The sequence below is a fragment of the Caretta caretta genome, chromosome 1 (genome assembly GCF_965140235.1).
Source record: "Caretta caretta isolate rCarCar2 chromosome 1, rCarCar1.hap1, whole genome shotgun sequence".
In the NCBI taxonomy this organism is placed as follows: Eukaryota; Metazoa; Chordata; order Testudines; family Cheloniidae; genus Caretta; species Caretta caretta.
In genome coordinates this window covers 270,969,403-270,995,503 of record NC_134206.1, presented here as the reverse complement: position 1 = coordinate 270,995,503, position 26,101 = coordinate 270,969,403, and the positions used below count along the sequence as shown (strand labels likewise).

Below are 26,101 nucleotides of genomic sequence, written 5' to 3'. Positions count from 1 at the left end.
GTGGTATTTGTATCTCCCTGGGGAAGTCAGAGGAATGAAGCTACAATTCCCTTTGCATGACAATGCTTGTAGCCACTGAGCGGGAGGAAGTGTCTGCCGCCATAGGCGCTGACTTACTCAGATCTCAGGGAGTGCTCGACCTCTGCTCCCCCCCAGGCCCTGCCCCCACCCCACCTCTTCCTGTCCCCTCCACACACCCCCACAGCGCCTCCTGAACGCCACTGAACAGCTGATTCTCAGTGGGTGGGAAGCGCTGGGAGGGAGGGGGAGAATCTGATTGGTGGGCGGCGCTGATCCATGGGGCTGCCAGTGGGTGCTGAGCACCCACCATTTTTTTTCTGTGGGTGCTCCAGCCCTGGAGCACCCCCAGAGTTGGCACCTATGCCCGCTGCTTCTACAGCTGATTGAAGCACTCTCCTTACCACCAGTTCCCCTTCCTCCAAGATTGATTGGAACCAGGCCCGATGTTGTTGTGACAGTTTCTCAGCAAAATCCTCCAGTTTGCTATAGTTTAAGAAGTCCTATTTGGCAAGCAATGCTTGATAGTTTGAAATCCTGAACTGGAGGCTTGCTGAGAAGACCTTGTGTCACAACCATTTGCCCTCCTTATCAGCCGGAGTGGAGCATGGGTGTTGCTATCTGGACCATTCCAGCCTGAATTACAAGGGAATTGAGTGGGGTGTGAGAAAAGAAACTCAGTCTCATTAGCCAGTACTCAGTCTCCTTAGCCAGTACCCTTGGGGGTAGGCGTGCACATGGCCAGAATATGCCAAACTGTTTGAGCTGGCTGGAGGATGGCATTGTTGATTGGCAGGGCAACCCTACCTAGTACTGATGAGTGAAGGATGTCCAGGAGCTGTTGTTGTGTGTCCTGTACTTCCTCCAGGGGGATGTGAAGTTCACCCGCCATCCTACACAGGAGATCTTGGAATTAACAAAAGTCATCTGGGGGCAAGGAGAAAGCCAAAGTCACTGCAGTATCTTGGGAGAAAGACAGAAAGTGCTTCTGCTTCAGCAGTACTGTGGGAACCCGACTGAGCAGGTCTTCTTACATGATCAGTTCAGAGTACCTACTTGAGGGTGTTCTAGATGAGGGAGAGGTGAAGTCTCCCACACAGAATGGGTGGGTATTGGGGCCAGGATCCCCAGTAAGGCCAGCATGACAGATCTGGAGGGTGCTGTGGCAGCACCAGGGTGTGGGGAACCAGTCTCCTCTGCAGTTGGTGAGGAGGATACTGCCATGCCATAGATGGCCTCTTTGGGTATTCATAGTGGCGGTAAGGGATGGAGAGCCCCCATGCTTCAACTGAATCCTCCGAGGTTGAAAACTCGGATCCCGGTTCCATTGGCACTAATGTCAGAGCTGGTGGAAGTGTGTAGGCCACTGGAGGAGGTGGTGAAGGGTGCCTTGAATGCGATATGTCTTGGGTGGGAGATTTGGCCTCTAAAGGTGGAAGGTAGTAGAAGGCGTGGAGATCTTGGTTCTTCGAGGGCAAACAATTCCTGGGGCTCTGGCATTTTCTCTGACCTCTGTGGCATTAATGGTACCCTCTCCACAGCTGAAACTGGTGCTGGAGCAGTGGACTTTCCCAGGGCCAACAGGTCCATACCTTAAAGGAGGCAGACTTTGACTGTGTGTGGGGCTTGGTACCTGGTAGCGGCAAATCTGCCAGTTTGTGCGGTTTCTTGTCACATTTATGGATCTTGGAGCGCACTGCTTCCCTGTGGCTGGAACTCGTGGAAGGAGCGTCCCCTTTCTTTGGTTTAGAAAAAGACTTACTGCCATGCTTATGTGCATGATTCCTGACCTCCCGGCCCCGGCACAGAGTCCATAGTGGTGGTACTGCCAGAGCTGAACTCAATCTCTGTAGCTGGAGATGCACTCCTGGATGTCTCAGGCCGACATACAAGGGGGATTCTCCGGCCTGGGTCTGATTGAGGTCTCATAGCGACTTCCATGAGATGCTTCTTGAGGCAGACACCCTGGATTTCTTGGGTATGGCTTGGGAAGGACTGGCAGACACTGCACCTGGATGAAATGTGGACTTCTCCCAAGCAGTAGAGGCAGCGTTGATATTCATCACTGATCAAGAAGGAACACAGACAGGAGTTGCAGATTTTAAAGATTGGGGTCTTTGGCATTGTCCAGTACCTGTGTGTGCGTAGGTGTTTACAAGTAAACAGATTCCCTCAAAAGTCCCAAATCAACTTTAAATAACTACTAAAATGACTAAAAACTATGCAAAAACAGTAAAATGGCTAAATACTAAAAAAATTTAACTATATATAACTATACTCTTTTTAAAGGTGTGTCATATGCAAGAGAACACGAATAGTTCTGACCTGGACCACAAGGCAGTGAGAAGAACTGGAGATGTGGTCAGTACATCCCTGCCATTTATCAGCTCAACCGAAACCCTAAGGTGAGGCAAGGGTGCATGCGCGGACCAATAGACACTACCACTTTTAAATTCTCCGGCTCCAGATACATGGTGAGCGTGTGTAAATCATCAGTGGAATAGAATAGGGACCATCACTTGAAGAAGAATGAGACAATTGCTATGCTCTCAAATGAGCTCACACAGAAAAATGAGAAAAGCAAAGAACCCTCTTATCACCCGTGGGTGAACACGTGTCATAAAATGATCACTTCATATTTGACTTCTCAGTCCTCATCCTCAAAGGAAACCTGCACAACATCTTCAAAGATGAACCTGGGAGGTTAAATTCATTACTTAATAAGACACTAAAAATCATGGACTTAATAAAGACTCTGGATTTATAGCTCTTTACAACAATCTTGTTACCCAATAACCCTCCTGGGGTCAGCAATGGGTCACTCTTCTATAGTAGACAGGGCTTTCATACATGTTATATCAACACAATTTCTACACACACTACATCTAGTTACTGAGAATAATTAGAAGCAGTAGTAAGCTACTCTTCTTTGGTGTAACTAACCCAGAAATAGTATGTATATATAGAATCTGGTCTGATGTACACCACAGTATTGGAATGGTGCAGAGTCAAAATTGAATATACAGAGCAGAAAGATATGAAAAATATGGGGAAAGTGGTGAAACTGGCACAAACGTATTTTAAAATGTAAAAAAAAAATTGCAGGAAAATTGGGTGCACAATTCAGGGTAGCTTCATTTATTATTCTGTTTGTATTGTGCCCATCACTGTGATCCTCGAGATAAATTACAGATTAATTGTAAAAGTGTAGCTAATAAATAACAATTATTGTCTCTACCACCATGAGTCACTGTTCAAATACCCATTGGCACTTGGGCTATGTAACTGAATACGATCTTTTCAGCATTTCATTTGTAAAACTTCCCTGGTATGTTCTGCAGTTTTGTAAGCCAATCAGAAGTAGAGGGAGGATGTTTATGAAGAGGGAATGGATGAGAAGTCATGTCAGCCTAGGCATGCAGGGAAGCCATACCACTACAACAAGGTATACTTTCTTTTCACTTCTTGATTTTGCTGCTAAATAGCCCACAAGGTAGCCAGTAGCCGGCCAGAAAGCAACCTTTTCCTCATTAAAAATCACTTTAAGAAAAAGAGCATGCTTACCTGCAGGCAACAACAAAGCTGCCCTCTCAAGTATGCCACGTTTTATTTAATTACTTATTAATACTCTCATTTTCACTGATCTGTCTGTTAAGGGAAGAAACGTCTTTTGACTAGACCTTTGCCAGATGCAGCAAGCAGAGTAAAGTGCATGAGAACAGAATAAGGAAATTGGACATCAGTTGAAGAAAGAAAAAGGTGTTAGAGTAAATGAAGAAACCAACAGAACTCAGATGAAAGTGGGAACAGGTAAAAATCTGCCTGAAAAAATCCATGAGGAATAAGCATGTTGTTTAGTTATCTCTTATTAACTGAGTGAGTAAAGGGTTTGAATTGCTGCCTGACCTGTCTTTTGTTTAAGTTTAAGAAACAACTTCTTCTTTTTCCTTTATGCCGCTTTTCCTGGTGAGGGTCATGGCGGTGGCATGGAGAGTAGGGAAGACCAGACCTCCCTTTTCTCTGCAACAGGTTCCAGCTCCTCCCGAGAAGTTTCCAGGCCAGTCAGGAGATATAATTCCTCCAGTGTGTCCTGGGTCAGCCTCGGAGCCTCCTCCCCGTGGGACATGCCCTGTAGAATTCCAAAGGAAGCTTCCCAGAGGGCATCCTTATCAGGTGCCTGAACTGCCTCAGCTAGCTCCTCTTGATCTGGAGAAGTAGCGGCTTTACTCTGAGGCTCTCCCAAATAGCTGATCCCATCAGCCTGTTTCGGAGAGTAAGCCCAGCCTCCCTGTGGAGAAACCTAATTTCTGCCGCTTATGCCCGCGATCTCCTCCTTTCAGTCATTACCCAAAGTTATTGACTGTAGGTGAGGATGGGGACGTAGATCAACCTGTAAACCGAGAGCTTTGTCCAAGAACTCAGCTCTCGCTGTGCCACCACAGATTGGTATAGTGTCCGCATCACTGTGGCCGCCACATCAATCCACTGGTTCATCTCACGCTCCTGCTTACCATCACTCGTGAACAAAACTCCTAGATACTTGAACTGTTCCATTAAGGGCAGCTACTCCCCCCTCACCTGGAGAGTGCTGATTCTCATCCCAACCGTTTCACACCCAGCAGCAAAACGTTCGAGTGCGCATTGGAAATCACAGTCTGAAGAAGCAAGAAGGACATCATCTGCAAACAGCAGAGATGCCACCTGTAGTGGAGACACTCCACAGCTCAGCTGTGCCTTGACATCCTGTCCATGAAAATCATGAACAGGAGTGGGGACAAGATGCACCCTTGGTGGAGTCCAATGCCCCCCTTGAACAAACTCGCCTTAATGCCAAGAATACGATCACAACTCTCACTCTGAGAATAGAGGGACTGGATAGCATGCAAAAGCAGCACTGGCACCTCATACTCCCACAGCATTTCCCACAAGACATCTTGGGGAACGCAGTTATATGCCTTCTCCACGTCTACAAAACAAAAATAGACCGGATTAGCAAACTACCACAACCCCTCGAATAGCTGCGAGAGAGCAACAAGCTGGTCTGTTGTTTCACGACTGGGACAGAATCCACATTGTTCCTCCTGAATCTGAGGTTCAACTAACAGGTGTTATCTCCTCTCCAGCACCCTGGCATAGGCTTTGCAAAAGAGGCAGAGGAGTGTGATCCCCCTATAGCTGGAACACACCCTCTGGCTTCCTTTCAGGACCACCACCCCGGTTTGCCAGTCCAAAGGTACTGCACCTGCCTTTCACACAACACTGAAGAGGCGCATTAACCACAACACCCCAACATTGTCCAGTGCTGTCAACATCTCTGGACGAATTTAAGAAACGATATTTCTTTTTCCACCCCCATGACTATGTTGTGAATTCTGAAACAGTACTTAGTTTTGTGAGAGCATACATGGATCAGGAAGAATACTACTACTAAAGGTATTTCTGAAATGCATTCAGATAGAGCCATAGCTACCTCGGTATGGTCACCCAACCTTATTTATATTTTCAAATAATCAGCACATGAATGCAGAAATGTAATTAAAAATGCATGATTCAGAAACGCCATCCAAGAACACGTGTGTGTACGAAATATGTCTACGCAAGCTGGGGAATCACACCTCTAGCTTGTATGGTAGATGTAGCTGTAGTCTTTTATTCATGTCATCACATACCTTATCTGGTGTCATAAGCACAGTAGGCTCACTTTTTATTCCGGACTGATGAATATTTACAAACATTCCGGACTCTAGCAGTCCTGTTGATCTGAAGGGGAAAAAAAAGTACAAATTTTAGTCTTCTGATGTTTCTGAGATCAAGAAACTATTAGTCTGGAGCACTATTTACATACCTTGCTGTTTCATTGTCCGTTACAAAAGTTGGAGTTGCAGCAAGTGGGCTCCGCAGATCTTTTCGGATGTAGATCTTTTCTGTAGAAGCCGCACAGTTTGAAGATTTTTCTCGTGATACTTCAATTGGTTTCCTCTCGCACTGAACAGCTAACAAAATGATGTGTAACTATTAGGTGACAACCCAAAATTCACGAACAGTCAGATGGAGATATCACAAACAAGAGCGTTTAAGAAATTGTGTCCTGTTTTTCCAATTACTGCTGGAAAAGCTTGCAGTTTATATATTTGTGATTTTATATAGAAGCTATATTGAACAACAAAAGTGCATAAAAATCATTAGCTCTAACTCTGGATAAACACATTTGTTTTTATAGTTACTGAAATGGTGAAGGAGTCAAAGACTGAAGATCAAACATATAAAGGCCAATAATTTTAAATTTATGAAGAAATTAAAAGTGCCCCCTCGGGAGTTTTCACCTGTCTGGATCCTCATAGGGAGGCTTGTTTGCTTCATATTGTCGCAGTCTATCTCCTTTTGTCTGCTAAGCCCACATGCCCCCTCCCTGTTTGGGAAGGGGTCACAGTGTCTCCTTTTCATGCTCCCTCTGGAAATTTAATCCACAACTACTCAACCTCTTGGTTCCATGCCAACAAATATGGCATCATTAAAATAAACTGGAAAATATTCTACCACATGGGGAAATCTGACTCCAAACAACAAAGCCAACTGGAAACTTACTTATTTACACAACTTCATTTTAAGAACTCAAAGGGAGAACTTCTCCTTATGAGGAAATAACTACTTATATACTTACAACAAATTTAGTTTTGTCATTGTAAAACCAAAACACGTACTAAAAATGTTTACGAGATGGAACTCCTTAAAATATGTAAGGTCTTATTCTCCACTCTGTTACATCAATTTTAAGATGGTGCAATTCCATTTACTTCAATGGAGTTACACAATGGAAGAGCGTGGTGACCGAGACCAGTAAACTGTAGGTTTAACCCAATGCATAATTAAAATAGGCTCAAATGCACCTGGCCACGTTAAAGCCATTTTTACCCCTAGGGCCTACAGCATTACATGCTACATATAAGTACGTAATGTTTAATACAAGTTTGGGATTCCATTTGTGGGACTATTTTAAGGTAAAAGGAAAAGGACTGCATTCCGATGAAGTGAGCTGTAGCTCACGAAAGCTTATGCTCAAATAAATTTGTTAGTCTCTAAGGTGCCACAAGTCCTCCTTTTCTTTTTGCGGATACAGACTAACATGGCTGCTACTCTGAAACCTGTCGTTTTAAGGTAGTGAGACCATAAAAGTCTCAAAAAGGAAGGATTAAAAAATAAACATGATCACATTAATCCATAACTTTTAAAATTACATTGTCTTCGGGCATGTACATGTTTAAAATCTGCCAGCACAAGGAAATTTCAAAAAAGAACTTAGATCTGCAAGAATTAAATTATATGTGCCTGCTAATCTCTGCCTGGGAGATACCTCCCTCTACTGGGCAAACTAGGCAGGGTGCAGAAACTGCTGCTACCATGACTGATGGATAAACTGACGGGAAGGTGGAGTTATTAAAAATTTCTTCAGCTGTTAAATTATAACCAGACAATTATCACAGGGATGCCTGCTGCCTAGGAACAACACTTTATCCTTATTTACTCTGTGCTGTGTGTTTTTAAGGTTATTTCAATCTTTGACAAACTACCAAAATTCAGAGTTTGAGTCACACTGGACTTTTACAATTCTTTAAGGAGAAGCTGATCTAAATATTTCATAACAGTAATGAAGGTAAAGCCCGATTTGCATGCATAAGTAACAGTATATTCTCCATAGCACAAACCTTTTCATGAATGCCTGCTATATTTTATATGCCTGAGATATATACCCTACCAGTTTTATAGATCTTAATTTATACTTACAGTCCTGTTTCATTCCAAATGCGATGCATCTCTGCAGTCTACAGTACTGACATCGGTTTCGATGATGTTTGTTAATGACACAGTCTTTTGCCCCTCGGCATGAATAAACTAAATTCTTTCGTATGCTTCTTTTAAAGAATCCCTTGCATCCCTCACATGTTACTGCTCCATAATGACGTCCTAGTTGAAGAACAGCATAAGTCAGGACATTAATTTTACAGTGTTAAAAACATTTTCCCTCTTTTAAAAAGAAATTATATTTAGACAACTTGGAGAGTATGTATGACTTTACATTGACAAGGCATGTATGTACTTTTTTAAATGAGTTACAGATATGAAGATACTGCCAAGTTGCCAGAGAATCAAAACAGACAAGCAAACTAACCAAATCTCTGGTTTAAACAACTCACGCAAGATGACCATTTCCAAATGGGCCAGTGATAGTTTAACAACTCCTTGACTCCAGTGTCTTTGTTGCTAGCAATAGCAGACAAGCCAAAAAACTGGCTTCCCCCTCCCCAAGAGCATTAGGATGAGCTACTTTAGTTTCTTGAATTACACATACTTTACTAATTTTTCTCAGTGACCCTCAAATCAAGTTCTTTTATTATCTACCATAGAATTTAGCAGCATAATTGCACGATTTAAAGATGACAGAAAGACTGCATATGTAAAGAGGAGACAGTATGTATTTAAGCATCTGATGACAATATCTGTTACTATTTCAAAACTATCGATTTTTGTTTTTTTAAATTGTGTTAAAGATAAAACCATAATTCTCTTTTATAATGAAAGTATTCAGTGATGCAAGTAAACAAAACATTTGCTAAATCAATCAAAAATTCAACATTTCCACAGCTTTTCTCATTGTGCTATTCTGTTCCTAAAATTCAGATTTTTCTTTTAAAATCATTATTTAAAACCTGCTTAGCTGAAAAAAATAAAAACAAGAATACTACATTTACAGATTAAGGCACTCTTGGTCATTTAGACACAGCTACTATACATACTGTTAATTTTATAATCCAGAACTAAAATCTAAAAAGCAAGGCCACACATAAATGTTCAAAAATACATATTATGAAGGTATTATGGCTGCGCCTTTAATTAAGAAGGACAATTCACAGAAATCAATTTCAAATGTGGACTAATTCAAGGATAAACTTTAATTTTATAGGTACTTTACTCATTCTTTAGAGACTTCCATTCAGATGTCTAGAAGAGATTTCCAGAGATTCTAACTTTTTTTCAGATCCCTCTAACATAACCATCTCAAATGTCTCACACACACATGACATTTCATACAGAGTTTCACACTACAAATAAGGTAGCTTTAAAAATAAATACTTATAAATAAAATGGTTTATCATACTAGTTCTATTTTTTACTTTGGAGGGTGACAGTTTTGTTTTTTTGCAGAGTATTTCCACTCTTTGATACAGCCTCTCTGAGTCTCTCGACCAGAGGTGGGCAAACTACAGCCTGCGGGCCACATCCAGCCTGTGCGACCGTCCTGCCTGGCCCCTGAGCTTCTGGCCCAGGAGGCTAGCCCCCGGCCCCTCCCACGCTGTTCCCGCTCTGCCGCAGCCTCAGCTCACTGCGCCGCTGGCACAATGCTCTGAGCGGCCGGGCAGCGCAGCTGCAGAGCCGCGGCCTGACCCGGTGCTCTTGGGGGCGTGGCTGTACTGCCGCCAGCCATCGGTGCTCCAGGCAGTGCAGTAAGGGGGCAGGGAGCAGGGGGGGTTGGATAGAGGGCAGGGGAGTTCAGGGTGGTGGTCAGGGGGCGAGGGTGTGCATAGGGGTTGGGGTGGTCAGAGGGCGGGGAACAGGGAGGGTTGAATGTGGGTGGGGGTCCTGGGGGGGCAGTCAGGAAGGAGAGGGGGGGTTGGATGGGGAGGCGGCGGGGGGCAGGAGTTCCGGGGACAGGGAGAAGGGGTGGTTGGATAGGGCAGGGGTCCTGGGGGAGCAATCAGGAATGAGAGGAAGGGTTGGATGGGGCGGCGGGGGGCAGTCAGGGGTGGGGAGGCTCCGGGGGCGGTCAGGGGACAGGGGGTGGTGGATGCGGCAGGAGTTCCGGGGACAGGAACCGTCAGGGGACGGGGGGGTTGGATGGGGTAGGAGTCCAGGGGGAATGTCAGGGGGCAAGAAGCAGGGGGGGGACGGATTGGGCTTGGGGGCCGGGCCACGCGTGGCTGTTTGAGGAGGCACAGCCTCCCCTAACCAGCCCTCCATACAATTTTGGAAACCCGATGTGGCCCTCAGGCCAAAAAGTTTGCCCACCCCTGCTCGAGACATTCTGCCTTGTCGCTCTCTCCCTGGTTCCCAAGCTAAGGACCTGAGCAGCCTCTTAACTCTAGCTGCCTCTCTGACAACCCCTGCCCGCCGCATCCTTATCAATTCTCCTTTAGCCTCCCCTGCTCTGACAAATCAGACAGACTGCCAGATGGAGAAATGGCTTCCCTAGTGGAGCTAATTCTAGCCAGTTCTCACAGAAGTTAGGCTAAAATCTTCCCTTTCCATGTCCCCTTCCAGGGTGCAGAGAGAGAGGGGAAATTTGCAGTCAAACCATACTTGAGAAACAGGGCTTGCATCTCTACTAAAGAGAAGCTTCTCCCTTTAGTGAGCCTTTGGAGGTATGCCTGAGCGCAGTCCAACTCTGACAGACCCTGGAAAACATGCTGCTAGGCTTAACACATCCCAGAGAATCAGAGGGAAGCAAGGATCGGGAGAAGAGAGAGTTGGCACAGGATTGGGATAGGCAGCACAGCTCTCCACAGACTCCCTGGCCCCCACTGCACACTTGGCATTTGGTTCCCTACTTTCATTACCCCCTTCCATCTCTTCAGTCCCCTAATACTGTTTCAAAGGGCATTTTTTTGGCTTTTCCCCTTTTATCTTAACATTCCATTTTGATAACACCCACACACATACACACCCCGCCCCCCACACACCCTACCTTAGTGGAATTATAAAGTGTCCTTAGCGTTTGGGCAATTCCAAAAATGATGACTCAAACTGCTTAGCACAAAAAACTCATAAGAGCACTTTATAATACATTTTTATGATCTTCCCTGATTGCGTCTGTTTTGTATTATAAACAGCTAGCACGGTTTTTCACAGATATCTTAAGTTTAAAATGAATAATAATAAAAATTCACTTAAAAGTAACAATGGACAAGTCCACTGTACAACATTTCTTTTACAAAAATGCCAGAATGGCCAGTCAATTAAGAATGCATTTGCAGCCAATCAAGTAATTTGATTGGTCAGTGTCTGTAGTTGTATAAAAATATAATACTGACCTGGATAGGCTTAAACTACATATGAAAATTGCTTTAAGTGGACTGTTTAAACAAATGCAAATTATTAAAGCTAAAATTAATAAATCCCATCTACACACAGTCCAACTACATTAGGTATGTCTTTATACTGTATCCACTTTTTATTTAAAAGTAACTAACCAGTGAAAAAAGTGTGTATTTAAAAAATTACGTTGTTTCTGAAGAATGAATAGCTTGAAACTGCTTTTAAAAAGTGGTCCTGCTGAAGAATTTACCTGATGCTTTGTCTCCACATACGACACAGAGATCAAATACTTTATTTAGGGTCTGTTCAGTGGAAGTGTTGTCAGTTAAAATCTGGAAGAAAGTACAAAATTATTTCACTTTTCTCTCTCTACCCTAAAAATATGAAAAATAAAAGCCAATCCCTCCCTTAAAATGCCTCTCTCTAAACTAAGGGCCCAATCCTGTGAAGCACCAAGTCCCTTCAATTACCATTTATGGCCCGAAGAGTTGACTGCGTGTTATTGCCTGCTGCACCAATGCAGATCCCTATTCAGGATGGGTCCTAAACTTAACTATCAAAATCTTTTTTAAAAGTATTAAAACAAATCTTACCCAGAGAAGATTTTTGAAGAAAGCACTTATATTTTTGAAAACTACATTTGTCAAGCCTTCTGGTCATACAGGCATTCCAATCTTTCCTTAGCATTCTTTTCTTTCACTGTGCTCACAAGAGTGAACCAATGATTAAGTATTTTGAAAACACAATATATTTAATTGAATTACTCATTACCAAGAGGCACTAATGCCTCTAAACTGAGTAACTGTGATGTTATTACTGTAACTTGTCTTGCTTCACCCCAACCCCATCTGATATTTGTTACCCTCATTCACTATATCACGTCTAAAATTAGACTCATAGCAATAACACTTCAGGGTAGGAATCATACCTTTCTATTTCTTCTTTAAAAGATCTTTCGCGCTGAGATATTGTAAAAGTTATAAATAATAATAAAGCACTGCTTGCAATTAAAAAGGACAATATGATTGCACAACTAGGAATCATTTTAACAATCTCACAATGCAAAGCAGGAATGAAAGAATTGATATTCCCATTAAAAGCATTGGAAATTAGAAGCACTTTTGAAACTTCCCATTTCCTGATAAGAATGTTGATTCTTTTAGTCCTGCTTCACACAATCAAAACAGGGGCTCTGAAGATAAATATAATTAAGAAAAGCTCTACTGAGGAAGGTGATAGTCCTAGTCTATGAAGAGAAATAATGAAAATGTTACAAGAATTTCTAAAAAGTGCTTTGAAAATTCTCTCCCTCTCAGACTCCCCATAAGTAAATGTTTATTTAGCAACAGCATCTAAGATATTACCTCTAATCTTTTACTGCTATTACACATCACTGAAGTTTCTTTTAATTTAACATCATCAACATTCTTAAAGAAAAAATTGGCTCAATGACAAAACATCACTGGTTTATTAATTTCTCATTTCACCTCATCTGTTATTATTATTTAGTGCTATAATTGTGCATGGAATTATACATAACATAAAAGAAATTCCTTAAGTCCTTCTGTAGACAAAATCTGCACTGATGTCATAAAGAGTTTTGATTACGAAAGGACTCCAGAATTTGGCCCAAGAGGAGGGAAAGTCCCTGCTCAAAAGAGCTGAAAATTTTCCTTGGACAAACATGACACTCAGAACAAGAGTTGCCATTCAAGAAGATGCAGAGCCACTACTGATGAAACAATTAATCAAGGAAGGCGTTCCACAATATGTGGATTTAAAGGAAGGATTTGAAAGAGGAACAGTGTGCGTGCGCACAGGAAACGGAAGCCTGCTTCAAATGAAGGTGTAAAATAACGACTGTGCAAAACTGCAAACGGGAGGAGCAGTTAGAAAAGGTATGAGAGAACATGACGAGTATCTAGAATTAAATGAAAGCCCCATGTCCAGTGAATGGAAAATTAAAAGCTAGCTTCCCATTAAAAGGTAGTTACTGCACATTTCACTAAGGGCTTGTCTATATGATGCATTAGTATGCACCAGCTGGGATGTAAATTATACTGTGCACAGCTTGTCGCACAGTAATTGGCGCACATGGACCCTACTGGTATGCACTAAAAATTCCATAGCATGCACGAATGCAGTATTATTTGAAACAGAACTACATCAGCTCACACTAGGGAACTTCTAATGTATGCCAGCAGGGTCCACATGGGTCAGTCAGTGTGTGACACACTGATGCCCACTAGAATTTATACCCCAGTTGGTATGCACTAATGTACAGTGTAGACCAGCCCTAACAGAAAATGACAGAGAAATGCATATACTCCATAGGCCTTACATGTTTGCTTGTGAAAGCATTAAAATTATAAAATATTCTTTCCACTGCCTCCCCAATTCTTTTGGTCTGTATAAGCTACACAATTAGATCTCATCTTTATGTCCCCTTTCCATACTACCCATACAACTAGATCATGTTCCCTAATCCAGTCTGACATTCCTCCACCTTCTTATCCTTTCAATCCCACTGTGGTGTAACAAAGCAAGGCCCTGGTGCAAGAATAGTAATGGGGCCCCCTTCCAGATTCTAAAATCGGAAATTTTTCTTACCCTCAACCTACTCTAGTGCCTCCCACAACTCAACCTACTACCACCAACATCCCCACTCACCCCCAACCCTTCCCCCTGCAGCCCCTTTACACTCCCCACTCACCCAAAGCCCCCCCAGCCCCTCACCCCAGTGACCTTCCTGGCCACTCACCAGCACCCACCGCCCACCGCCAGCTCTGTGCTCTGTTTCCATCCCAGGCTACTCCCGATCCTAGCTGCCCATTAGCTCTGCTGGCTCCCATTGCCCACCCTGCATTCACATGGCACAGGCCAAATTTGAGCAATGAGTGACATTACGACCTGGTACTCAGGGTAGCAGCGCCACTCAAATGTGGCCTGGCCACCCCTTTGTCATGAAGGAGGGGCGGCCAGACCAAACCTGAGTCGCGCTGCATCCCCATGTATTACACTGCAACGCTAATCAGATTTGGCCTTGTTGCCCTTCCATCAGATGGAAGGTTGGCGTAGCCAAATTTGAGTGAGTGGCATTGCAAACCTGTGCATCAGCTAAAGTGTGGGAGCATCACTTGTCTGGTTGAACCCCCATAACCTCGTGGGTCTGGCTGTGACTGCACCACTTACACCACTGTAGCTATACCACTGAAATCCCTTCTCAAACTGTTTTATGCTGGAATCACTTTAAACCTTATCTAACTGACACTTACCCTTGTTGAGGTTTACTTTAAAAAAAAAAATACAAAAAATGACACAACAAAACACATGCTGAAGTTCACCACATAATCTCAATAACACTCTCTCCTACCCTTCCCACCTCCTTTGTCTACATGTTGTCTAAGTTAACAATTATTTACTCAGTTAAAAAATAGTTACAATGGCAAATAAAAATGGAAGCAAGAGGAATGAAATATTAAGTAGTAAAGGCAAGGGAGAAAATGGTATTCAAATGATATTTTAAAACAGATGGAGAGTCAATGAGGCAGAAATACAAAAAGGCTATCCCAAGAGCTGTGACAAGAAGGTTCTGGCTTGAACATTACAAATAAAACTACGCATTTATATTTTTTTATATCCTGGCTCATGAAATACAAATTCAAAAATAATAACTTTCAAGGAACAAATCATTTTCTTCATTGTTTCTAAACAACAACTCCGAGTCTTGCTATCAGGGAAATGTAAACAGCAAGAATACTGAAAATATAGAACCAGCACAGAAAATATTTGGAAAGAAAAACATCTCTTTCTATCCCATCTGAATTAATATTATGAAATAAAGTGGATCCTCTACCTGGATGTGTTGTGCAGATAAATCGGGGGATGCAAAAAACAGTTGGTTGACACCTGCAGCATCTGGAGTTGTTAGGAAAACCTTTCCTGGAGTGGAATCTTGTCTGGCAAGGATCACCTTGCTTGGGGTAGAGCCATCATGATTTGTTAAGATGAACTGCTTGCCTGCTGTGCTCTGATCAAGTGCAGTAACAATCTGAATCTTCTGGCCCGTCTGCTGATCTGTGACAATCTGATAATACATTTATCTCAAATTGTTATGGTCTTTCAAGATCATGTTTTTTTAGCACCCCTTCTTGCACCATCATAGTCAATGGGAGTTTTGCCTTTGACTTCTGTGGTTGCAGGACTGGGCCTCTTAATGAGTTAAATTCAAGCAAAAACCCTGAATCTAAAAAACCCCAAACTGTAACAGTGTTTGAACTCTGAACCTGAATACACATTCAAATTTTGCAAGTGGCCCATATTTTTACAGAGGGCCAAACAAAAACCTCAGATCCTAACAGCTATGAATTATGAAGTGTTCAAAATATGGATATAAATGTTGAGGCTCAATCCCTAGTTCTCTGAAGTGCTGAGCTCCCTCCTAATTCAATGGGAGCTAAGAACACAGCATGCCACAAAGTGATACTCAGCACCTCACAGGTTTAGGTCCTTAATGAGTTATCTTCATTGCCTAATCCCAGGTTGTACACTTCAGTGCTGACTTTATTAATTTAGAATAATAAGGGCAAGGAACTATTTTATTTCAATTGAATATATTAGTTTAATACTTTTACAACCACAAACAGAAAAATTAAACTGAAGCAGGAGAACAGAACACTAACCCTTCTCTTTGCCACCTTTTTTTCTTTGTTTGACAAACAAAAACAACTTCTTTTGCTTTATTCTTCATTTGACAATCAAGAACAGATCAACAGCATCATTACGACATTTCTTTCCTATTTTTAAATAAAGACTGTAGTACAGCCTCACTGACTTGCCCTTAGCTAAACTGCATAGTTTATCATCTTCTGACAAACTTGGTAATACCCTTTCTTCATTTTATATATATAAATACAAATTTTACACTTTTAAACATCCCCATTTTTCACTCTCCACAAGGCTATGTGATGCTGGGGGACATCCACCTGTGCCATGTAATATTGAGCAGAGTGCACAGGAGTAGAAAGAACAACATGGGCTCCCTGATCTATAGCCTTGTACATGAAGGCTATGCATAGACACAGCTAGCTAAATACAGCTTGACTGTAAACCTTTAAAACTTTAGATACAGTAAAATACCACTGAATTCTAAAGAAAAAGCTAATTCAACAACCCACTAAATTCAAAACACTAATTTGCAAATCTGGGAAGGATTAACGTTGTTTTTCAAATATGTATATCATGTTTATTTAAGAGATTGAGTGTATTTGAATATTTACCTACCTTACCTTCATAGTTTATTTCCATACTTTTAATAGGTGCAAGTGTGTCTGGTGGTGTAAGGGGTGTGGTAGGTAATGGGGAAGTTTTCATTTTGTTATCAAAATCTGCAATGTTCCTCAATTCTTACACAGTAATAAACAACTTAAAATTTACAAAAGCTGCCTTAATATTGCTAGGATTTTATTATTGTTGTAAAATATACTACAGCATTATTTCTGCAGTGCGCAAAAGTGTGGCAGGCACTTTACACTACTAAGTACATTTATTAGTATCCTATAAAAGCATCATCATAAAGAATTACAGTTGACAAATAAACGAACAGAAGTGCATTTTATGATGCATGTTTGCTTTTTTCCTCTATTTTTGTTACCAACTTGCTAACTCACAAATTACTTTTTATTGTGAATATGGCCCCAATTCTTCAATAGGGCTCCCAGACAGATCTCACTGCATGATCAGTACTTTAATAGAGTTCTACCATATGTTACTTTAATGTCTACACAAGAACACTAAGTCTACAAAAAAGCTCCCCTCCGCAAACCCTACTCCTTGAAATGAAAAATGCATTATACAAAAGGACAATTTTAATAATGAAAAGTGCCATTCCCACAACTTATTCTATGTGGGATCCTTGCAACTGCATAGAACTCGAGTGAAGTCAATGAGGCTCTGCTTCGGTGCAGGGGACCATCCTGGCAGAACAATATGCAGTATCATGACCTGAACATCTAGTAACCAGAATAAAGCCTTAACACACTAGTCCTCTAATGTTAATTTGTTAGAGTTCAATAACAACATATTTCTTAATTATTTGAAACTGAACTTTGCCATTGTATTTATTTGATTAAATATGGAAATTATTCATTGTTTTATGTTTAAAATATATGTTTTCTCATGTAATGTTTAATTTACACATCTCTGGTATTCCAGGCTAAATTTCTCTTGGCTGCTTTTTATATCCTCAAGCTGCTTTTTAACAATATTTTCTCTTTGGAGACCTTGGATTCCATTTGGACAGTAATTTAACCTATCTGTGAAACTGCCCTATGAAAAAACTAGCGACATACATAAGTCATTCAACGTGCCTGTTTTAGGAAATAATGTGTTCAAATGTAAAGGATTATTTCAATACAATTTATTTTATTTTGACATAATATTTACAGAGCTGGTTGGGAACCACAGGAAATTCTGACAATTAAAAAAAAAAAATTCTGAAGTTTCTCACAAAATGAAAATTTTGAAATATTTCAGTTTGGGACAATCAAAACATTTCATTTCCATAGTGTTTCCAGGGTGTAAAAACATTATTTAGATTTTTATATTGTATTAAAAGTAAAACCGAAACAAATCAAACCGAAAAAGTCAAAACAAAACATTTGAACTTTTTGCCTGTTGATTTTATCAAAATTTGACACTTTCCTGCAGAACATGACAATTTCAACAAAACTTCATTTCTCAATGGAAAAAAACTACTTTCAACCAGCTCCAATTATTTATTACTGATTATTGTTTATACTGCTGTAATGCCTAGAGACTCCAGTATGCTAGGTACTTTACAAACATATAGCAGAGACAGTCCTTGCTCCAAAGAGTTTACAGTCTAATTAGAGATAAGATGCAACAAGTGAGAGTGACAAACCAGAGAAAGGAAGCGGTGATGGAGACAGAAAAAGAACATCACCCAGCTACACTAGATAGCTACTATATAATTTGAAGGTTCCAGAAAATACTTAACTTTTTTAAACACAACCCTCCTCTCCCCCCGCCAACCCCGGCAAGCCCCCAACATGACACGCAACCAAGCTTCTACTGGCTGACTGATTTATTGGAGGCATAAGTCATTCCTACAAAGTGTGGTTCTCCGGTCCTCTCTAGTTAAGGCTACGTTTTACTCATGGGTATTTTTAGTAATCATCACAGACAGGTCACGGGCAGTAAACAAAACTTCACAGCCCATGACCTGTCCATGACTTTTACTATACACCCCTGACTAAAACTTGGGGGGAGGGGAGGGGTGGCTCGGGGGGCACCACAGGTGCTGGGAGGGACACAGCTGGGGTGAGCGCCATGGGTGCTCGGGGGGGGAAGGGGGGGTGGGCTGATGAGGCTGGGGCAGGCTCCCTACCTGGCTCCTGAGCAACACGTGCAGCCTCTGCTCTACCCCAAGCCCCGGTTCTGCAGCTCCCATTGGCTGGGAACCGCAGCCAGTGGAAGCTGCGGGGGTGGTGCCTGCCAGCAGAGGCAGCATGTGCAACTAGGAGCTGAGGGAGGGGAGCCTCCCACTCAGGTAAGCACCGCCCCTCACCCCAATCCCTAGCCCTGAAGGCCCCCGCCAAAACTCCTGCTGCTGGGGTGGGGGGAGACTGCCCCAGCAGCAGCCGGTGAGCGTGGCCTGCTAACCCTGAATGGAGCCTCAATTCTGGCGGGGGGGGACCATGTCATATGGACACACTATCAGGTATTCTACTGGGGTGGGGGATTTTTCTCAGTGTAACCAACAAAAAAATTCCCTACCAATATGCTTTAACAAGTGGGCCAACAACACATTTTCATGGTGTACTGATAATATAAAGAAAAATATATTTCTTGCTATGATCTACAAGTATTTTCCAAAGATACACCACAAAGCCTTTCAAACGTATATGCTGAATTACCAAATGTAAAAATAACTCAGCCTTTTAACAGTGTTACTACATTATGCCTTGTAACAGACTGAACCACCTCTTTAGTGTTCAACAGGTAAACTCTTGGAGTAGAAACTGGGTACCTTTTTTTCTTTTTTTTAAAACACAGAATAGACCTTGTAGCCAGCTTTGACTCCAACCATATCATTTCAGTTACTGGCTGAAGGAGACTATGAGTGACACACAAGGCACTGTGTAAGTGCTTCTTATGCAGGTCTTCATCTCAGAAAGCAAGAAACAATGTGAAGCCCCACCCCTATTGTCCTACAGCTCCACTAGACAAAGGAGGAGTCTCTGCCTCCAAGGTAAAATTTTCACATTTTAGAAAAGATTATTAAGCGTTCACAAAAGGAAGGGTGCACAAAAACAGGCAGAGTAAAGTAGTTCACAGATTCTTTCAAAATATTTTAGTTTAAACATACTTGTATGCGTTGTGGTAAAGAGAGACCTGAATCCGCTGGGACAATTTGTATTCTTTGTGCTGTCCCATCCATTAGTGTTTGAGTAACAGTTCCTTGGGAATGCGCAATCTAGAAACAAACAAATAAATAATTGGAATGACAGCTATGTGAAAATACTGCTGTACCACATTAATTAAGGTTTGACCAGCTTCAGATGTGTCAGCAAAATATTATTCAAAGTGAGACACTGGTACTGTATTGGGAATGTAGCAGCATGAAACCTAATTTTACTAGCTAGCTTTTGTACATTAGAAAGCTCTACTGGTTCCACACTTTTAAAGCCGTTTCACAATTTTGGATCCAAAGGTCAGAAATATATTTATGGCAAAACATGACTGGGGGAAATTAATTGTTGATCAACAAATACAGAATACACTTTAATCAAGCTGCTTATTTTCCTGTTTGCTCTAGCTTGTATCTGCAAGAATGGACAGATATAAATGAATCATAGTCATTTAGCACTTCTGCCATTTCTACATTTTCTGTTACTGTTTTCTCCCCCTCATTAAGTAACGGGCCTACCCTGTCCTTGGTCTTCCTCTTGCTTCTAATGTATTTATAGAATGTTTTCTTGTTACCATTTATGTCTCTAGCTAGTTTAATCTTGTTTTGTGCCTTGGCCTTTCTAATTTTGTCCCTCCATACTTGTGTTATTTGTTTATATTCATCTAGACCATCCCTGACATAGAATAATATTTAGTCCTGCCGTGAGTGCAGGGGACTGGACTAGATGACCTCTCAAAGTCCCCTCCAGTCCTACGATTCTATGATTTTATAGTAGGGACATGCTTTGGCATGGAAGCACCTTTAAATTAAGGGCTCAGTAGAACTGATGGAAGCACTTATGTGCAGAAGCACAGTGTTAGTCCATTTCTGTTCAGCTGTCAGCTAAAGCAGTGAAAAGAAGAAACAACAAGAAAGAACAAAAGAGAAGGATATTGAGAGACACCACAAGAAGAGAAAAGAGAGAGGGGAAAAAATAATGGTATTTTACCTTTCTCCATCTTAATTTTGATATCCTACTTCATGTGTGCACTCTATATCATGTTGGTCTCCAGATTTGCTGTTTCTTTACTTCCAAAATTCAAGAAGTTAAGAAATGGAAACTCAGCTCCTCCCCTCAAAATTTTAAATCGCCTGCCTCTGCTCAAAAGTAGTAGAGAAAGAGGAGATGCATCCCTTCTCCAATACCATTTTCCTCAACTGCTTCCCAGAAATAAAAAAATCAAAGCCACCTCGCACATCTCCTTGGGGCCAACTGTTCTCTACTCAGCTGTTATAATCCTGAGCTTTCCCCTGACAAATTCTACCAGTCATTTACTCGTTTTAGTATAAAAATCTGCAGCACATTAAATTTAAAATTTGGAGGCAATGCAAAATTATTTGAATTTAAAGTAAAAAACAAACAAACATAATACTAACTAGACCGGTGAAAGTTCCACATACATTAGGTCAAGTATAATGTACACAACACAGAGCTTTGACTATTTCTAGTACTTTTGATGGTTTAATCAATTATTTGGCACAATTCAATTACGATGAGGGCTGTCAAGCGATTAAAAAAATTAATCACGATTAATCGTGCTCTTAAACAATAATAGAATACCAATTATTTAAATACTTGTGGATGTTTTCTACATTTTCAAATATATTGATTTCCATTACAATACAGAATACAATGTGTACAGTGTTCACTTTATATTTATTTTTTATTACAAATATTTTCACAGTAAAAAACAAAAGAAATAGTATTTTTCAATTCATCTAATACAGGTACTGTAGTGAAATCTCTTTATCATGAAAGTCGAACTTACAAATGTAGACCTACATGACAAAAATCTACAAAAAAACTGCATTCAAAAGTAAAACAATGTAAAACTTTAGAGCCTACAAGTCCACTCACTCCTACTTCAGCCAATCGCTCAGACAAACAAGTTTGGTTACAATTTGCCGGAGATATTGCCCGCTTCTTGTTTACAATGTCACCTGAAAGTGAGAACAGGAGTTTGCATGGCACTGTTGTAGCCGGCATCACAAGATATTTATATGCCACATGTGCTAAAGATTCGTATGTCCCTTCATACTTCAGCCACCATTCCACAGGACACGTGTCCATGCTGATGATGGGTTTTGCTCAATAACGATCCAAAGCAGAGCGGACCGACATATGTTCATTTTCATCATCTGAGTCAGATGGAACCAGCAGTTGATTTTCTTTTTTTTGGTGGTTTGGGTTCTGTAATTTCCTCATCGGAGTGTTGCTCTTTTAAAACTTCTGAAAGCATGCTCCACACCCCGTCCTGATCAGATTTTGGAAGGCACTTCAGATTCTTAAACCTTAGGTTGAGTGTGCTGTAGCTAATTTTAGAAATCTCACATTGGTACCTTCTTTGCGTTTTGTCAAATCTGCTGTGAAAGTGTTTTTTAAAATGAACATGTGCTGAGTCATCATCTGAGACTGCTATAACATGAAATATATGACAGAATCCAGCTAAAACAGAACAAGAGACATACAATTCTCCCCCAAGGAGTTCAGTCACAAATTTAATTAACACAGTATTTTTTTAAATGAGCATCATCAGCATGGAAGCATGTCTTCTGAAATGGTGGCCGAAGCATGAAGGGGCATATGAATGTTTAGCACATCTGGCACATAAATACCTTGCAACGCTGACTACAAAAGTGCCATGTGAACGCCTGTTCTCACTTTTAGGTGCCATTGTAAATAAGAAGCAGGCAGCAGTATCTTCCATAAATGTAAACAAACTTGTTAGTCTTAGCGATTGGCTGAACAAGAAGTAGGGCTAAGTGGACTTGCAGGCTCTAAAGTTTTACATTGTTTTGTTTTTGAGTGCAGTTATGTAACAAAAAAAAAATCTACATTTGTAAGTTACACTTGCACAATAAAGAGATAGCACTACAGTACTTGTATGAGGTGAAATGAAAAATACTATTTCTTTTATCATTTTTACAGTGTAAATATTTGTAATCAATTTGTGAGCACTGTATACTTTGTATTCTGTGTTGTAATAGAAATCAATGTATTTGAAAATGCAGAAAAACATCCAAAAATATTTAATAAATTTCAATTGGTATTCTATTGTTTAACAGTGCGATTAATTGTAATTAATTTTTTGAGTTAATCGCATGAGTTAACTGCGACTAATCAACAGCCCTAATTATGATCCATTTGAGCTATTAAAATATAAATCCTACTGCAAACTACATTGTTGCATATATATATAGCTCTCAATAAAGAATCAGGACTGCAGCAAGTTGCCCCTCTAGAAATCTATCTATAATTAAATCTACCAAGCCAATCTGAGCCAGAAATAATTATTTATAATCCTAGAATTTAAGAATTTTAGTCACAATTTAGATAATTTGTTCCAGCAAAATAATAACTAACATTGATTAAGTATGACTATTATCTGTTGCAAAAAGACATCTACTTATCTACGTATTCTCAAAGACAGGACACTATGATGCAGAGAGGCATAAAAAAAAAGCCTCTCATCAGCAACAACAGTGAGATGGTGTCTCATCCACTGAGAATAAATGGAAGTCTTTTTTGGCTGTCTCAGAATACATAAAGAAATAATAGACTTCTGAATGCCCTGCTAAGGCCAGTGGCATCACTGCTGTCAATGAGCAACGGACTAGAACAGGGGTCTCCAAACTACGGCCTGCGGGCCGGACCCAGCCCTGGGCTTCCATTTGTCCGGCCCTCCAACCAACAGGGGAGAGGCGGCAAACAGCTAAGTAGGCATGCAAGCAGGCAGGGGGAGGGGCCACCGGCAGCAGCTCACACGGGGCGGCAGCATAGCTGAGCTGTGCGCAGGGATGAGTGCCTCTGGGAGCCAGTGTCCCCCCAAAAGGGGAGCCAACTTAGGGGAGAGTCGTTGCTGCAGCCAAGCAGGAGAAGCAAACAGGCAGGCATAGATACCCATCAGCACAACGCAGACAGGCTGCAGCTGAGTAGGCATGCCAAGCAGGCAGGGGGCTGCTGGCAGCAGCTCGCGGGGGAAGGGGTAGCTCAGCTGAGCTGTGCGTGCCCCCCGGAACCAGTGTCCCCCACAAAAGGGGAGCCAACTTAGTGGAAAGTTGCTGCTGCACCCGAGCAAGTACAAGGAAAAGCAAACAGGCAGGCTACAGATGAGTGAAGTGACCTTGATGTGAAATGCAGAAGGAATACGGATCTTCCAAAACCCATTTGAATGCGATCTCGAAAAACTGACACCTGAATTGACCTGCAATCGAATGACGTGTCGAAGGACAAATATAAGGAAGGAAATCTGGTAGTTCTATAAATGCCTGCCAAGTGATCAATATGCTCATGTAAAAAACTTTGTCCGTGGATTAATGTCAGTGTTTGGCACTACTTATGTGTGTGAAAAAACATTTTCTATGACGAAATATGTGAAATCCAACTACAGATCGACCTTGTCTGATGAACATTTACAATCAATTTTGATGATAGGGAACACTAACTTTGAACCACAACTAAATGGAATTTTGTCAGAAAAACATCAGTACCATACTTCTCACTAATTCTAAAATATTTCTTTATTTTTTAATATGTGTATTTGTAGGATACAAATGTGTGAGTTTTTAGAAATAAAAAAAAATGTGAAATGATTTTTAATGTATTGACAAATATTTTGTGTGATTTCACAGTACCTACATCAATTAACTTTTATACCTGATTTAGAATTTAATGCAACACTGACACAGAGTAGAGTAGTGTCATTTTTTTAACGATTTTGCATATATTTTGCATGTATTTAATTTCTTTCATAGTTGCTTCGGCCCGCGAAGCCCCTTCAAAAATCTAATATGGCTCTCATCTCATAAAGTTTGGAGACTCCTGGACTAGAAAATCTCACCACACATTTCCCCTTTGGATTTGGTCACTGTTCAATTTCTTAGAATATGAATGTAGACTTTTTTTTTAAATGCGCATTAGTGTGCTTCAAATCATGTATCCAATAACTTTGACCGTGCACATCACTGAAAATACAGTAAAATAGCAAATTTTTAAAGTGTATCTTCTCATTTTTATGCCCAAGTATCATCATCAAAACAGAATTCACAGCGTAAAATTTCCTCAAGATCCTCAAACAGATGTATGCACTTTATTTGAAACAAGGACTTCTAAGACTGGAGGAGTAAATCTCCGTAACTGAAAACTCCAACATTACTGTCATCAGTAGAGGAATTGTATACCCTGCCTTCATGCAGTGGAGCCATTGCAAACTCTAGTGACCCTAGCTATGAGTGGTTTTCTAAGTGAAGGTCAGAAATCATTAAGTTTGGCAAAAAATTAAAAGGGAGAAAAGATAGGATGGAAGATAAAATACACCTTTATTCAAAGGCAATAACAGTTTTAAAAATAAATTATAGCTCAAAACAAGTGCTGGATTCCACTGGCAATTTTCTCTTCCCAGAAGTATAAAAGTTCCTAAAACTAACCCTAAAGAATTGCAAGCTGGCAGACCTAAACCTGTCACCGCTCTACAGCTGAATACCCCCGTCCTGTCGTTCAGGTAAGGGTAATTTTGGGGAAGATACATGCCATATTCAGGTGAGAGAGAAGACACATTTTTCACAAGTTGTTTCAGAAAAAAACAAAGAAAAAATCCAGCAACAATGGCTATTTGAATCTGCTCAGAGGTCTGTACTAGAGAAAGTAGACCTGGTAGATCTGAATTGGAGGACAGTTTACAGGTTAAGTAGCCAAAGGTGACTTATAAATTTATCACATTATTCTGCAGTTTATAATATAAATAAAATGCATTACATGGCTCATGTAACTGTACAGAACACATAGTTTATAAACACATACACACTTTTACTTCTTGGAGAAGAAAATCTAACTAAAATACTGTAGAACAAAAAACTATTTTTTAAATCAAGAAATTATGAATTAAGGTTACCAAACAACCAGAGGCAACACATGGGGGAGCATGCAGGGTCACATGTCCCCCAAGATTTGCTGCTTAGCTTCTACTGAGCATGCTCAGTAACACTGCTGAAGCTGGCTGCCCTTACTCTGCTCCCCGCCCCCACTATCAGCAGGCAAGGGTCATCTCTGCAAACAACCTTGCCACACATCACCATTAATCTATATAACATACACATGCAACTATGGTAGGTATTTCAACTACTTTTAAAAATTTTGAAATTCTAAACAATGAAACATAACATGGTATTCATGTCAACTCTCTGTCCTTTCCGAGGAATAGAGAAGGTCATTAGTTGCCTAATTCAGATCAAGCTGGTTACTTGGTTTTATTTAACGTTCTGCACATCAAGGAGGTTAGTAATTACAGTGCTATATCTCATCTCTGTAGTGAGGATGGTCAGGGTAGATTGGACTTTTTAGTTTACAGTGGAATAGAGGAAGCTTGTGTCTCTAGAGTTTCCAAGTTCCTTAAACTTGAACTATTTACTTAAAGAGACAAGGTGAGTGAGGTAACATCTTTCATTGAACCGACTTCTGTTGGTGAGAGAGAGAGAGGCTTTCGAGCTACACAGAACTCTTCTTCAGGTCTGAGAAAGGTACTA

At 40.9% G+C, this 26,101-nt stretch overlaps 1 protein-coding gene across 10 annotated transcripts in view; it reads right to left on the bottom strand.

Annotated features, from left to right (window-relative positions):
- Window positions 1-26,101, bottom strand: part of NR2C1 (nuclear receptor subfamily 2 group C member 1) — a 102,139-nt gene that overhangs the window by 40,971 nt on the left and 35,067 nt on the right. For 8 of the 10 annotated variants that reach the window (XM_048835555.2, XM_048835559.2, XM_048835557.2 and 5 more), the window contains 6 exons: window positions 19,496-19,603; window positions 14,963-15,193; window positions 11,357-11,438; window positions 7,801-7,980; window positions 5,864-6,011; window positions 5,688-5,778 (listed from right to left, as the gene is read on the bottom strand). In XM_048835555.2, coding sequence (XP_048691512.2) covers window positions 5,688-5,778; window positions 5,864-6,011; window positions 7,801-7,980; window positions 11,357-11,438; window positions 14,963-15,193; window positions 19,496-19,603 — 840 coding nt within the window. The remainder of the gene's footprint in view (window positions 1-5,687; window positions 5,779-5,863; window positions 6,012-7,800; window positions 7,981-11,356; window positions 11,439-14,962; window positions 15,194-19,495; window positions 19,604-26,101) is intronic. The other 2 variants (XM_048835556.2, XM_048835562.2) reach the window with 1 other exon arrangement.